The following is a 15,733-nucleotide window of genomic DNA, read 5'->3' on the forward strand; positions in this document are numbered from 1 at the left end:
AATCTAGTGTGTTTTGTTGTTAGTTTTGGGCTTTTTGTTTGTTTAAACCAGAGCCTGCAGCCTCCCTTCTAGCAGCCTGCGGTCCTGGCACGCACCGCGACTGGAGGTCTAGAGATGAATCCTGCTCATTCTCAACGCTTTGTCCTTTCCAGGACAGGCCTCTTTCCTCCCGGTAACCTTTTGCACCCTTGGAAAATCAGCCTCTTGTTCTTCACCAATGTCCCCGAGAATCTCACGCTCTCTGCGAATCCTATCTCCTGTGGTTGCGGGGCTGAGGGATGCTCTCTTAAGTGGACCCACTTTCTCCGAAGAGAACCAGGAGCCGCTTAAGCCAGGAGATAAAGAGTGGGGTGCCCGCTCCCCCTGTAAAGGGTGGAGAGGAACAGGGCCTCACCCTTGAGGACTCTGGGATGCGGATGAGAACAGAGGACACCTTTCAGAAAAACCTACTCTCCGCGGGGGATAAAAGCAGAAAAGGAAGGACAGGCTCTAACGCCATCAGAGAGCTGAGTGCTCTCGGCCGGGAAGCCAAGGTTGTTTGGGCACTCCCTCCCCTGCGGTCATTCCCAAGGCAGATTCTTGGGGTACAGGCGCAGCGGACAGGGACGGCCCAGGACGGCGGCGCGCAGCTGCGGTGGCACTGCGCTCCCCCGCCCCCGCAGGCCCCCCTTCCTCTCCCCGCTAGATCTGAAGACGAAGCTCCACCCCTAGCGCATCGCCCCAGCCCCGCGCCTTAAAAGCCCCGCACACCGCCCCGCCGCACCCAGCCTTGCCGCACCTTCGCGTCCTCGCCAGGTCCCGCCGCAGCCGCGCACCCGGCCCCGACCCCGGCACCATGAGCTTCGGATCAGAGCACTACCTGTGCTCCGCCTCCTCCTACCGCAAGGTGTTCGGGGACGGCTCGCGCCTCTCCGCGCGCCTGTCCGGGGGGCCCGGAGGCTCGGGCAGCTTCCGCTCGCAGTCGCTGTCCCGCAGCAATGTGGCCTCCACGGCCGCCTGCTCCTCGGCCTCGTCTCTCGGCCTGGGCCTGGCCTACCGCCGCCTGCCGGCCTCCGACGGGCTGGACCTGAGCCAGGCGGCGGCGCGCACCAACGAGTACAAGATCATCCGCACTAACGAGAAGGAGCAGCTGCAGGGCCTCAACGACCGCTTCGCGGTGTTCATCGAGAAGGTGCACCAGCTGGAGACGCAGAACCGCGCGCTCGAGGCCGAGCTGGCCGCGCTGCGCCAGCGCCACGCCGAGCCGTCGCGCGTCGGCGAGCTCTTCCAGCGCGAGCTGCGCGAGCTGCGCGCGCAGCTGGAGGAGGCGAGCTCGGCGCGCGCGCAGGCCCTGCTGGAGCGCGACGGACTGGCCGAGGAGGTGCAGCGACTGCGGGCGCGCTGCGAGGAGGAGAGCCGCGGGCGCGAAGGCGCCGAGCGCGCCCTGAAGGCGCAGCAGCGCGACGTGGACGGCGCCACCCTGGCCCGCCTGGATCTGGAGAAGAAGGTGGAGTCGCTGCTGGACGAGCTGGCTTTCGTGCGCCAGGTGCACGACGAGGAGGTGGCCGAGCTCCTGGCCACGCTGCAGGCGTCTTCGCAAGCCGCCGCCGAGGTGGACGTGGCCGTGGCGAAACCAGACCTGACTTCGGCGCTGAGGGAGATCCGCGCCCAGTATGAGTCCCTGGCCGCTAAGAACCTGCAGTCCGCCGAGGAGTGGTACAAGTCCAAGTTCGCCAACCTGAACGAGCAGGCTGCGCGCAGCACCGAAGCCATCCGAGCCAGCCGAGAGGAGATCCACGAGTACCGGCGCCAGCTCCAGGCACGTACCATTGAGATCGAGGGTCTGCGCGGAGCCAATGAGTCCCTGGAGAGGCAGATCTTGGAACTGGAGGAGCGGCATAGCGCTGAGGTGGCCGGCTACCAGGTAAGGGCTGGGATGCCGCATAGGAAAGGGTGCCCTATCCTTTTCCGCACAGAGATAGCTTCACTCCCTGTAAACTGGGTCCCTAGGAAACCACGGGAGGGAAAGGGGAGAGAGAGGAGCGTTGACTATAGGCGTCAGTCAACAAACAAACAAATAAAAAAAATCACGAAGTCTCACGCATGCTGCCGCAAATGTGGATTGTTTGTGCCTGGAAGCTCTTCAAGCCCTTGATATCTTCGCCCTCTATTTTGGAGGGTGGGGGAGTTTGAGCCACGGAGCCCAAGTCTTCATGTATATACTAGGCATATGCTGTAACACGGAGCCACAACCCCACCCCCAGTCGCTTGTCTGAACTCTTCTAACAAAGGAGTCTTTAATCTTTCTAGGAGTCCAAAAAAAAAAAAAAAAAAAAAAAAATCTAACCGTGCCTTCCTGTCACCAAGAGTACAGACACACTAACAGAACAGTGCCGACCCAAAGTGTCCCCAGAGGGCGTAGGTCATGGCCTCTGTGTGGGCGGGTACTTAAGTATCTGGTTTGTTTAGTTGACTTTGAAAAGTCTCTTCTGAGTCTTAGAATTGATATTTATGGAGTACCGTCCGCTTTAGGGTTGGGAAATAGGCTCATTTTCTTGAGTTTTGCTCTAAAAAGGAAGTGGGATCCTGCATAATTAAAGTAGTGACAACGGCCTTGCCCCGCCCTTGCGCGCGCGCGCGCACACACACACACACACACACACACACACACACACACACGAAACCCGCGAGACACACGCGCGGTTCCCTCGTTCGCCTTCTAAGCAAGCTCTGAGCCGGTTCAGCTTGAGACCGGTCGGGGCGCTGTCCGAGGTTCTGATCTCCCAACGCAGAACTGTCTCCTGCTTCATTATGTCTCCAAATTGTCCCAGTTAGGAACTCTAGGCCTCAGTGCAATTAACTGCTTCATTTTTTTTTTTTTTTAAATTTTGTAACACAATCCGTTTTGGCTAACTGAAGTCAAAGCTCGTCTTGTAGACAGCTTCAGTTTTTGCCTCCAAGGATAGCTTTGTAGTTAACAAAAACCTTTTAATCTGCTCAACAGCTCCGAGGCTTCACTTGAAAACCTCCACTACCTTGACATCTTTTCAGCTTATGGGCACGTGGCGAGTTGCAGAGGTGGTTTCTTTGTTATAGGTGACTTTTGCCTTTCATCTTTCCCTGCCCTGTAAGCTCTGTGAAGGTAATGATTGGCTCTTTCATCACAACAAAGGCCACTGAGTCCTCAGTTTCACTACACTGAACATGCAAGCTTGTGACTACAAAAGGCTCAGAGACAGAAGACAGGACGAATGAAAAATGTAGAAAAAAAACACATAAAATTAGGTGGTTTAAGTAAAATGAACAATAAAAGCTCTTTAGGATATAATAATTCAGAAACTTCAAGTAATTCTAGCTAGGATTGAATTTTACATTTGATGAAATCAATGCATTTAAGGAACATTAATAAGAATATAACCTAGAAATGGCATATTTCAAAGTACCATTTTGTCAAGCAAAAGAATTATTGATGTGCAGGTATTTACTGTCCATTATGAATGGCTCCCTTTCATAAAGGGAAAGGTCTTATTTGAGATATCTCTCATTAGTCTGATGTTACAGTCTTATTCAAATAAATATTCCAGTTTTGCTACAAAATCTGTAAGTTGAACTTTTCAGTATGTGTCCTAGGCCCTGAATGATCTGAATTAATCACACTTAATTCAAATGTTGAATTAGGTATTCTTGAGGACTAGTATTTCTACAAAAAGTGTAACTAACCCACCCCAAAATGCTGAATTGGGCTTTGCCGCACTCCCCTTTGGCTTCCTAATCCCTTACACCCTGGCTTATTTGCTCTAAAATGCAAGCTTTCGGTGTTAGAAAATAACAGGGGTGTCTAGACACAGTCTGCAGGAAACAGAGGCAGGAGAAACTGCAGGCTCTGCAGTTCCATGCTGTCCCCATCAGCTTTAGCCTTGGGAGCCTCAGACGGCCTGCTGAGGGAGTGGAGGAGGAGGCCAGACAGCACAAAGCTATTTCTTACCCCTTGGGACCTCTGCTGGGGTGGGGCTCACACTGACACCTGCAAACACTAAGGCCTTCCTCTCCTGGTTGTTTCCTAGCAATCTTAATGCTGGAGGTGAAAAGCCTTCTCACTGTGAAGCCATTGTCTTCTTGCCCTTTTACCCAGCCCCCCCTTCCACTGCAGTAGTAATGGGAGGTGTTCCTTCCTAAAGGTTCAGAGACTCCAAGTGGGCACATCTTTCCTTTACAAGCATTCAGTCCTCTCAAAGACAAAGAAAGTGCCCGTCAAAGTCATTTTCCCTGCCCCAGAGAGCTAATAGCCTATTTGAAGACAGAACACTTGGTATACTTTCAAAAGGACAGAGACTAATTCAAGGTAACAGGGAAGCACAATAGGAAGAACTAGGGTTGTTGTGTCCGGCCAAAAGGCAGCCACTTCGTATGGAAAAACAAGGCTTTCCTTTCTGGCAGAGGACACTCTTGGGTCCCTCCATAGCTGGGACACTGGATTAGAATTTCAGTTGTTACTCAGAGAGAACTGGCTTTCAGACCTGTGCTGCCGGCGTCTTAGAAAGCCAGAGCTTTCCTTGAAAGACCTTGCTGAACAGTCAGGATCACTGATGGCTAATGTTCTCCAGGGAGGCAAGCCAAGTCTGCCCTCTCCTCCAGTATGAGATTGGAGCCCAGCCTAATTAAATAGCAGGAAGGGTCTGGCCCATGGGAGCCAGGAGATGGCAGTGGCTACATATAAATCTATAGCTTGATAGATCCATTTCTGAAATTAGGGTGGCAAGGGAGGAAAAAAACAATCTCATTTTTTTTAAAGCTGTTCCATCTGGTCCCTACCCCACCCCACCCCCATCCTCTCTCACCCTATTACTGTCACCTGGGCCATTACAATAGCTTCTTTACAGGAATAAATTTAAACCACTGATCTAAATTCCATGGCATACCAAGACCAAGGAGCAGCTTTTTAAAAAGAGAGTTTTGTTTTGTTTTTCCTGAAGAAATGGATTCAGTATTTCTTAGGTAGGACTAGGAATATGCTTTTTATTCTATTTTATGAGACAGGGTTTCCCTGTGTAGCCTGATCTGGGATTGAATTTGCAACGCCCCTGCCTTGGCCCTTCAAGCCTGCTCTCTAGGTTTGCCCCACCACACCTGCCAGGAATGTGCATTTTCGGAGAAAGTGCTCTGCGGTATGTTCTCAGACTGTCTGTGGGGTGTACTGACCTAGAGCACATTTTCTAGGGGGGTACGATTTTAGAGGGTCAAGGATAAAGCAAACACAGGACTGAGAACAAGAACCTGTGGCTCCTGTGGGTGACCATCCAGTAAAACCTCTCTCCAGTCTAGCTGATTATGCATAGCAGTAGTTCTGTGTGGCCCGCGCTCCTGCTTGTCTGGCTGATGGCCGAGGGCTCGCCCTTCTACCCCCGGAGTAAAGACCGGGCACACGGTTTTTCCTTCTCTTCACTGCAGACGCTGGTGCAGCCCTGCTCTGCTGTCTTCCCAACCTGCCTCCTTCAGCCCTAGGCCAGATGCTCCAGGACAGACCGCAGCTGGAGCAGGGAGAGCCTCCTCGCTCCGGCTCTCCAGGCTCCGCTAGCAGCAGCTACATGGTTGGGGGAGGGGGCAGGCCGCAGCGCTCTGCTCACATTTCCCACCGGAGGCCATCTTTGTCAGGCCTGTGAAGGGCAGCAAGACAGCCCAGTGCAGGGAGGTGCGTGCAGACAAAGAGACCAGAGCATAGTGGGCCATCGGTGGTCAGCAGTTCAGTCGGCTCCTTCTGGAAGGGGCCGGGTTACGCTTTTTTTCCAACTGTGATCCGTAAAGGACCATACCATGAAATTCATAACATATGGGCTCAAGAAACTCGCCCATCTAGAGCTCGAGTCCCCAGCGGCCTCATGTTCTGTAAGCAGCTGTGAAATAAAAGTAGTTTCTAATAAATGATCAAATTAACCTGCTGAGACAAAATGGCTACCTCTAAACTACGCATTGGGAAGCTGACCCTGCAGACGCCCTCAGCCTGAGCATTCTTAACATGATTCTAAAGAAACGATTTTTTAATTGGGTTTCCAGCCTGCAGAGCCATGAGGAGAGGATGAGGAGGGGAAGCAGCCTCAGTGAGGCTCTGTCAGTCTACATATTAAGTTCTAGGCCTTCCAGGGCTACAGAGAGAAATGCTATCTCAAAAACCAACAAAATAAGCAAGAAAGGGATGATAAATAAGCATTTTTTAAGATTTGAGTGTGGAGAGATGACTCAGTGGTTCAGAGCCCTGGTTGTTCTTCCAGAGGACCGGAGTTTAATTCCCAGCATCCACATCACAACCATCTGTAATCACAGCTCCAAGAGAGCAGACATCCTCTTGTGGACTTGAACTTATCCATATACACATACATAATTAAAAATACTTACTTAAAAAACAAACAAACAAACAAACAAAGAGGGATCCATGGACCCATGTGTCCCTTAGTAGGAGTTCCTAACCCTCAGTGTGCATCTACATTTCCCATGAGTCTTTAAGAGTAAAAATGTAATTAATTGCCAGCTGAGTGGTGGTGGCGCACGCCTTTAATCCCAGCACTTGGGAGGCAGAGGCAGGTGGATTTCTGAGTTCGAGGCCAGCCTGGTCTACAGAGTGAGTTCCAGGACAGCCAGGGCTACACAGAGAAACCCTGTCTCGAAAAACCAAAAAAAAAAAAAAATATGTAATTGCCAACGAGTCTCTACCCAGAGTGAACGAACCACAATCCAGGCTGGACACAGACTGTTGTGTAAGTACTCTATCTGTTCTTACGTGGTCTGAGTGTATAGTTGGGGTTGAAATCCCTGCCTTGTACAGATGTCAGTGAGTATCTGCCTAAGTGTTCTGAATATGTGCTTTCCAGGACAGCATTGGGCAGCTGGAGAGTGACCTGAGGAACACAAAAAGCGAGATGGCACGCCACCTTCGGGAATACCAGGATTTGCTCAATGTCAAAATGGCCCTTGACATTGAGATAGCAGCTTACAGGTACACACGACGAGGGTGTGTTTACCCTAGCAAAATACGTATCACCCGGGGGCAGGGGGGCTATGTCAGTGATTCCAGGTGGTCCCTTTCTGACCAGTGAGAGAGGATACTGTCCAGATGTATAGTTGATTAATTAATTAACAAACTAATTAACTACAAGTGAGAAAGTAGCAGCCCTGCCTCTGACTCACCCTCAGGTGAGTGTGGACATGTTATTATGGTCGACTCCATCCTTATGCGGGCCCATGCTACTTCTCTCTATCATTCCAGGGTTTGTTGGTGTGCTGCAGGAGCCAACACATTTCTTTTCCTCTTTCTCACTCTGTATACCACCTACTTCAAAATAAGACCCCCCACAGATTTAATAGTATTTTAAGTTGGCTTTTACTTAAAAGGATGATTAAGGGGCTGGAGAGATGGCTCAGTGGTTAAGAGCACGGACTGCTCTTCCAGAGGTCCTGAGTTCAATTCCCAGCAACCACATGGTAGCTCACAACCATCTGTAATGGGATCAGATGCCCTCTTCTGGTGTGTCTGAAGAGAGCAACGGTGTACTCATATACATAAAATAAATAAAATGAATCTTAAATAGAAAATAAAAGGATGATTTAAAACTATTAGAGTTATGAGCCAGACATGGTGGTGCATACCTATAATTCCAGGTGGAGGTAAGATAGTGACGAGTTAAAGGCCAGCCTCAGCTACATACCAAGGCCAGCCTGGGCTATATGCAGCCCTATCTGCAAAAATCAAAGAACAAGGCAACAAGCAACAACAAAAACCCTACCAGAGTTACGAGAGTCAAGATTAGGGGGCCGCTTTGCTCTGATGTTGTCTATTTTAGGCCGAGTGGAGACTCATGTCTGAGGTGGTATCCCTTAACGCGTTTGTCACCATATATAAGAAAGGCACAGATCTCAACTGTGGGCTGCACCAGGCGGCTGCTCTCTCTCCTCTCTGTGTCTTCTCACTTCCTTACCCTTTGACAGTTAAGGTGTTAATTAGGGAAATTACTTCTCTCCAGAGCTTTGTAGATTCTAGTTGCCAAAAGTGGGTGTGTAGTGTGGCCAAGGGAGGGTTGTATGTTTTCCTGCAGGAAATCAGTTTGTGAATGGGGTAGGCCCCCTTTGAACAGCACTGATGTTGGGGAGCGTGAGAGAATCCTTACATGTGCACACTAATCTCCAGCGCAGCGCAGTATTATTGGTCTCAGTCTCGTGAGAAAATTGCAGTGTCCTTTGGAGCCTCTAAAATGAAAGAGGACTCAAGGGTTAAGTCCTTGAAACAAAACTCGGAACCTGATTTCTGAGAACTTCTCTCTGTTGAATCTGCAGGAAGCTCCTGGAAGGTGAAGAGACTCGGTTTAGCACCGGTGGGTTAAGCATCTCAGGGCTGAATCCATTGCCCAATCCCAGTTATTTGCTCCCTCCCAGAATCCTTAGCTCTACAGCCTCCAAAGTCTCATCCGCCGGGCTGACCCTGAAAAAGGAGGAGGAAGAGGAGGAGGAGGAGGCTTCTAAGGAAGTCAGTAAGAAAACATCCAAGGCAGGGGAAGGTTTTGAAGAGACACTGGAGGAAACGGTAGTATCTACGAAGAAAACCGGAAAGTCGACTACAGAGGAAAGCACCAGTTCAAGCCAAAAAATGTAATGCCTCTGCTTGAGAAAACGTCACTGCCTGTGAGGGAATGCACTGGGCTCATTCACAGCATACTCCTGAACCACACCTACCACCGCTATAGAATGTCTGCAAGGCTTCAATGTCATAGTCAGTACCGAACCCTTACATTCTCCAGTAGGAAGGCCACTGTAGACGGGCGCAAGCTGCAGTCCTGAAGCAGAGGAGGAGTTCTCTAAGAACACAGCTTTCTCACCCACAGTTCAGGCTTCATAGTGACAGGTGACTCAGGCGCAGAGGAAGTGCAAATGAAGGTGCTAAATCTGCTCATCACTCACTGGGAGCTGAAACGGAAACCTATGTTTATCCACTGGACCCCGCCAGGCCCCAGCCATAAAACCTTACTGTAGATGCCTAAAAGCATACAGTCACTGCCGAGGACAAGCTAGTGCTCCGGACACCGCTCCCCCAGCCCCCTCCGATAGAGCCGAGTCACCACACGAGTCTCTCACGGGCACAAGCCTTCCACTCTTCAATCCCATAATTCCTTTCTCGTACCCCAGAGGAAGGAACAGAGTTTAGTGTAGTATCCCCTTCCAACCACACATAGAACTTAGGCCCTTTAGCTCTTCTCCACTCTGTGGGTAAAATTAGCTGCATGCTGGCCATCCCTGTGATTTCTGTAACTCACCCCTGCCCATTTCATTTCATGTCCTTTCGCATCTGTAGCTTAAAAAAAAAAAAAAAAGAAAAAGATTAATGATAACGGCAGTGATTAGTTTTAAGGATTTTCCTAAAAAAGGGGGGGGGGATCTCTAGGCTTTCAGGTTGTCCAGATCCACTTAATTAGAGGGGAAAAAATACCTTAAATGATGTAGCATTTCACCTTACCTTTAGAAGCACGGTGATAGTTACCCTACACTGTGCTTCAGCTGACCTTCGACCTCGTAGTGTAAATAGAGGAAGAGTACTCTCTGAAGGGGAAGAACAAGGTCTCCTCTGTGTTGGTTTCCTTGTAGTGGCATAGAATTCGCTTTCTCGTACCCTTGCCCTAGAATCTACATAGTCACCTTCCCATTAGGATAGGTCCTCAAGAGGCCTTGCTTTTTTAAGTATGCTATGTATAGGACATTTTATCACCAGACACAACGCTACCACCCAAAAGTGAAAACACACACACACACACACACACACACACAAAAAAAAAAAACACCCATTTCTGGTCAATCAACACCACCCGCAGATATTTTAAAAAGAAAGAAAAACCTTCTCTCGGAGTCTTTCCCCAACAGGGTTACATTGCTTTAGTTGGTGGGTGTCCTTCCCCGGAAGGAAAGGCAGAAACATTCAGGGTCCAGCAGGGGCGTGCACACTTCTCCCCCCTCACAGAAGCAGGCTGGAAAGTCAGCTCTTTCTGCACCCAACTGCGGCATCCACATGACCAGTCTGCCTCATGTGCCAAATCTGACGCAGGCAGGCTTTGCCCTGTCTCTGCTCGCTTCCACCAGAGCTCTGGAACTGTCTGTCCTGTCCCTGCCCACTCCATCACCAGCTCTGTGCTGCCAAGGACATGATGCATCTTTTGAACTCACATTCTAGCACGTGCTTCGATAGCTCAAGGAACCGAAAAGACACTTGGCTTTTCCTGACCTATCCCCTCTCTCCCCCTACACTTACTGTAAGACATTAGTAATCTAAGAAATTAAAAGTCATTAATCCTACATGGCTCGTGTTCTGTGGTCTCCATCAGCTTCCTTTTCTTTGGCAGGTTGCCTGGCCCTGACTACTTTTATTTTCTGTTTTTTATGAGTTGCCACTGATCACCCCGACCCAGAAAAGACATCGCCTGCATCTTACACGTGTGCACAGTGGGAAACACCTGTAATCCCACTGCTCAGGAAGCTGAGGGAGAATTGTAGATTTGAGGTCAGCCTAGGCTTCATGCTGGTACCCTATCTCAAAAACAAGAGAAGACAGCTGGGAGAGAGCATGGTTGGTCAAAGCATTTGCCTTGCAAGCATGAGGAGCAGAGTTTGACCCCAGAATCCTAGATTTAAAATAAGCTGGGCATTGATGGTGCATGCCTTTAGTGCCAGCATTCCGGAGGCAGAGGCAGGCACATTTCTGAGGTTGAGGCCAGCCTGGTCTATAAAGTGAGTTCTACGACAGCCAGGGATAAAGACAGAACCCTGTTTCATGAGGAGAAGCCCTGGATGACTGAGAAGCTGGTAAATGGTACCAGGGAATTACGACCATTTTTTAACTGCGCAGACTAAGCAATGTATACTTGTGACCCCTGGACTTGGGGGACTGAGTTTGGTGTGGATCCCTGGGGGACCACTAGCTAGCCAACCTAACTACTTAATGAGTTCCAAACCATTGGGAGATGCTGCCTCCAACAAAAAGGTGGATATTGATGGATAACACCCAGCTTGCCTTTTGGACATGCACACACACACACACACATTTGTCTTTAAGAGTGCTTGCGTGGAATACATGAGGCATTGTGTTAAATCAGTGTAAACCAGGGATAATGGAGCATGTCTGTAATCCCACCTAGGAATAGTGGAGCACACCCATAATCCCAGCACTTGGCAGGTGATGGCAGGAAGATCCAAAGGTTCAAAATAATCCTCAGCTATGAGGCAAGTTCAAAGCTAGCCTGTCTTACATAAAATGCTGTCTCAAAAACAACAAAAACAGAGGATCTTATAGAAATTCGATCAATGATTAATTGGAGCAAAAGTGGGGCTGGAGAAAGGCTCCGTGGTTAAAAGCACTGCCTGACCCCAAGCTCAGTTCCCAGCACCCACATGGTGGCTCACAGCCGTCTGTAACGGGACCCGGCGCCCTCTACCGGCACACAGGTGTACATGCAGATAGAGTACATAAATAAATCTTAAAACAAAACAAAAAAATCAGAGCAAGAGGTAACATGGACAACATTCAGAAACATAAGCAGAGAAGAGACAGGAGCAAGAGACAGCAACCTGCTAACACCAGGCAAAAAATGAGTTCAAGTGATAGTGCTGGCAGAGAGTAGTGATCCATCCCAGGACACCTTCCAGTCGGCTTACATCCTCAGATGCATGCAGCATGTGTGCGCCCATGCTTGCATGTGTGGAGGCCAGAGGTCCGTGACACGTTTTCCCCTAGTCTTCCCTCCTGATTTTTTTTTTTTTTTTGATGCAGCTACACTAACCAGCCAGCGAACTCTCTGCCGGTACAGATACATACCTTCTCTCTCTCTCTCTCTCTCTCTCTCTCTCTCTCTCTCTCTCTCTCTCTCTCTCTCTCTCTCTCTCTCTCTCTCTCTCGGGTATTCAGGATCCAAATTTGGGTCCTCCTACTTGTGTAGAAAGCACTTTACCCTCTGAGCCCATTCTTCCAGCTCTCGATCTACATCTTAAGACATTTATGTGGGGTTTTGTTGTTGTTTTTTGTTTTTTGAGACAGGGTTTCTCTGTGTAGTCCTGGTTGTCCTGGAACTCACTCTATAGACCAGGCTGGCCTTGAACTCAGAAATCCACCTGCCTCTGCCTCCCGAGTGCTGTGTGCCACCATGCCCAGCTTGAGGAGAAATCTTTTTAAATCCCCTCTTCCTCTTTACCAGGGCTCACAAAAGCTCTGCACTGAATACAAGGCAGTACCAAGTCCCACAGGCAATCTGCTGCATGTACTATAGACTTCCTCAATTTCTGCATTCTTGTATGGCAAGGAGACAGTTGACACTCAAAACTGGTCTCTGGGTCCAGTGTGCTGGCACATGCCTGTAGTCCCAACAGCTAAGCAGTAGAGGAGGGAGGACCAAGAATTCAATCACTGGCTACTGTCTCAGTTGGTATTCTATTGCCGGGATGAGCCACTATGACCAAGGCTCTCATTTAAAAAAAAAAAAAAGGGCTTTAATTGAGAGCTTACAATTTAATTGAGAATTATAATTTCAGAGGGTCAGTCCATTATCATCGTGCCGGGAAGCATGACTGTACACAGGCAGAAACGGTGCTGGAGAAATTGCTGAGAGCTACATCCTGATCCAACGGCCGAGAGAGACACTCTGGGCTTGGCATGGACTTTTGAAACCTCACACAGCACATCCCCAGTGATACACCTTCTCCAATAAGGCCACACCTCCTAATCCTTTCTAATAGTGACACTCTGGTGAGCAAGCATTCCAATCTATAGGGGCCATACTCATTCAAATCACCATAGCTACAGCTACAGAGTAAATTTGAGGCCTGCCTGGGCTACATGAGACTCCATCTCAAGAACCTCAAACAAACAAACAACCAACCTGGACTCTGACACAGGTAAACTTATAATCCCAGCATTCGGGAGGCTGAGACAAAGATTTCAAGATCAAGGTTAGCCTTGGGTACACAAACAAACCTTGTTTCAAAATTTTAAAAATTAACAACAACAACAACAACAACAACAACAACAACAAAGAGCAATAGTGAAACCATGAGAACAGCCCAGGGTTCTGGACCGATTCAACCATGAATTACTTATTTTCCTACTAAAATGCTAGACAGCTGTGGGTGCTATTTCCCTAGTGAAGGAGGACAAACAGTACTTCTTACAGCTTTGCAAAAGGACATAGCTTTCCATCAAACGGTCTGAGAGAAAAGGATTACAGAAGAGACAGGTCTTCAAGGAACAATAAATCCAGACTGCTTAAAATCCATTTAACTGGGGCTGGAGAGATGGCTCAGTGGTTAAGAGCACTGATTGTTCTTCCAGAGGTCCTGAGTTCCCAGCAACCACATGGTGGCTCACAACCATCTGTAATGGGATCTGATGACCTCTTCCAATGTGTCTGAAGACAGAGACAGTGTACTCACATATATAAAATAGATAAATAGATCTTTTTTTAAAAAATTCATTGTTCTGCACTGATCAAAGAGGGGTATGAGTTAGGCAATTATCTCAAGGCTAGTGTTCAAATTAGCTTCAGGATTAACCAGTCACAAATAGTCACATTGTAATGAAGGTCTAGATTTTACCTGTGAGCTCAAACAGAAGGCAAGAACCACTGCCCTTGGCTTTAAAGGCAAACACGAAACAGTTTTTAATATATATTTTTAATGCATATTTTTAAAATCCTGGAGAGCTAGGATATAGCTCAGTGGAAGAACACTTCCCGAGAATGTACAAGCTGAGTTTGGGGGTTTTGTTTTGTTTTGGCTGTTTGTTTTGTTGCTGTTGTTTTGTTTTTTTAAGATAGAGTTTCTCTCTATGTGTAGCCGTATGGCTGCCCTGGAATTTGCTCTGTACACCAGGCTGGCCTCATAGAGATCTGCCTGCCTCTGCCTCTGCCTCCTGGGTGCTGGGACTAAAGGCGTGCGCCACCACGCCCATTAAGGCTGTCAGGAGGCAGAACAGGCGGATCTCTGTAAGTTTGAGGAGTTGAGGTCAGTCTGGTCTACAGATTGAGCTCCAGTTCTGTCTCAAATAAATAGATAGATAGATAGGTAGATAGATAGATAGATAGATAGATAGATAGATAGATAGATAGATAGATAGATAGATAAATTCTTTGATTTCTTTGGTCTATGGAGGGACTGATGTACCCATATGTGTAATGTGTAGGCCTGAGTCTGATGTCAGGTGACTTCTTTGAGAAGCAGGCTACCACCTGATGCCGTTTTTTCCCTAGGTCTGAGGGATAGAAGCTAACACTCTACCCCTAAGCCAACTCCCTAGTTCTGAAAAGATTGCCTTTTGTGTTATATAAATGTAAACTCAATTCTAATAACTCATCAATAGGGAATTTATGAAATTTCCAGGAAAAAAAAATGTCATCGAAGCACCTTCTGTTCCTGAGACCGGAGTACACAGACACCCGCCCCTGGGTCCACCCAAGGCAGAAGCAGTCCCTTTAAGAGAACAGAAATCAAACTCAGTCAGAATCCTGACTTTAAAGGAAAGCCAGTGGGGAAAAGCCAGAGCTGGCCTGGGTGCAATAGAAGAAAATACACCAAGCTTCCTGCTGAGCACCCGACGCTGCTTTTGAGTGTTATTTTCACCATAATATCATCAGACATCTCCAGGGTCCTGAAAAACATCTAAATGCAAAATTACACATTGTTTTCTTCTAACCAAATAAGCCCATACACCTGAAAGCAAATCCAGTCATTTAAAATGAAAACGGCTGGCAGATGCCCCACAGAAGCCCTTAGAACAGCACATCTGTACGACAGCTTTCTTCACAGAACCTGCTATACTCTGCCTTCGCAACACTTTCCAGCTTGGTAGGGATCATGCATTTTCAATTTCCAAATATCTACATGGATTTGCCATTAAACGGGGGAAAGGCTCCTGAACCCAGCTGAACAAAGGACTGGTTATTCCGTTACCATGCTCTGCTGCATCGCCGAGAAGACAAAGGGAATGATGGCTACACAGATCGAAGGCCTTCTCGCCTCCTGTATGGATCTCCTGGAAGATAATTTGATTGATTGCCCCTGCATTTTATGCTCCTATCTTCCAAGCTCGAGGCTGGGATGGAGATCAGTTAAGATTTATAAAGACTTTCTCACCAAACACACACAAAAGACACACAGAGTAGGATTATATTAAAACAGCAAGTCATGCTGCAGATTTTTAAAGGCTTATGCTTCTGTAGGGCCTCAGTGACTCCTCCTAGCTCTGGATACAAATTAAAAATGAAGATCGATCACGGAGGACTTTGCCAACTGTCTTCCGCAGAGATTCATCCCTGAAGCTACCAGCTGGCTACTTTCTTCCCTGATGAGACAGGTGGCCTCTGGTCAATGTTTGTGACCTGTCTTTCCAGCTCTCTAATGGGCTCTCCAGGGTGTTAGAGTACCCAGCCGAGTGTAATCCGGAACATGGAATAAAGGCTAGAAATGAGGAGGATGGCCAGTAAGGGCTCGAGTCTGCTGCTGCTAACTGCACAGGGCAAACCTCAGAGGCCTGTTTTACTGCTGTTGTTGGCTTGTTTAAGAACCTACATCTGGGGGCTGAAGACATGGCTCAGCAGTTACAGGCACTTGCTGTTCAAAAAAAAAAAAAAAAAAAAAAAAAAAAAGAAGGAAGGAAGGAAGGAAAGAGGCCCGCTCCTGGGCAAGTTGGTGCCCTCTTCAGGCCTCTATGGGCACCTGCACTCACACTCACATGTTTAAA

General features: G+C 48.3%; 1 protein-coding gene across 1 annotated transcript; it reads left to right on the forward strand.

Moving 5' to 3' along the window:
• Positions 1 to 762: 762 nt before the first annotated feature.
• On the forward strand, positions 763 to 10,305 carry Ina (internexin neuronal intermediate filament protein alpha). Its single transcript, XM_021194751.2, has 3 exons — positions 763 to 1,903; positions 6,843 to 6,967; positions 8,302 to 10,305. Exons 1-3 carry the CDS (start codon positions 836 to 838, stop codon positions 8,615 to 8,617), a joined length of 1,509 nt encoding a protein of 502 aa, XP_021050410.1. The 5' UTR covers positions 763 to 835; the 3' UTR covers positions 8,618 to 10,305.
• Positions 10,306 to 15,733: the final 5,428 nt, after the last annotated feature.

Source organism: Mus pahari, chromosome 1, assembly GCF_900095145.1.
Source record: "Mus pahari chromosome 1, PAHARI_EIJ_v1.1, whole genome shotgun sequence".
NCBI lineage: Eukaryota > Metazoa > Chordata > Mammalia > Rodentia > Muridae > Mus > Mus pahari.

Coding starts and splice junctions, on each gene's coding strand:
- Ina (XM_021194751.2), top strand. CDS start 836: ATGAGCTTCGGATCAGAGCACTACCTGTGCTCCGCCTCCTCCTACCGC. Junction 1,904..6,842: donor CTGAGGTGGCCGGCTACCAG/GTAAGGGCTGGG, acceptor TGTGCTTTCCAG/GACAGCATTGGGCAGCTGGA. Junction 6,968..8,301: donor ATTGAGATAGCAGCTTACAG/GTACACACGACG, acceptor TTGAATCTGCAG/GAAGCTCCTGGAAGGTGAAG.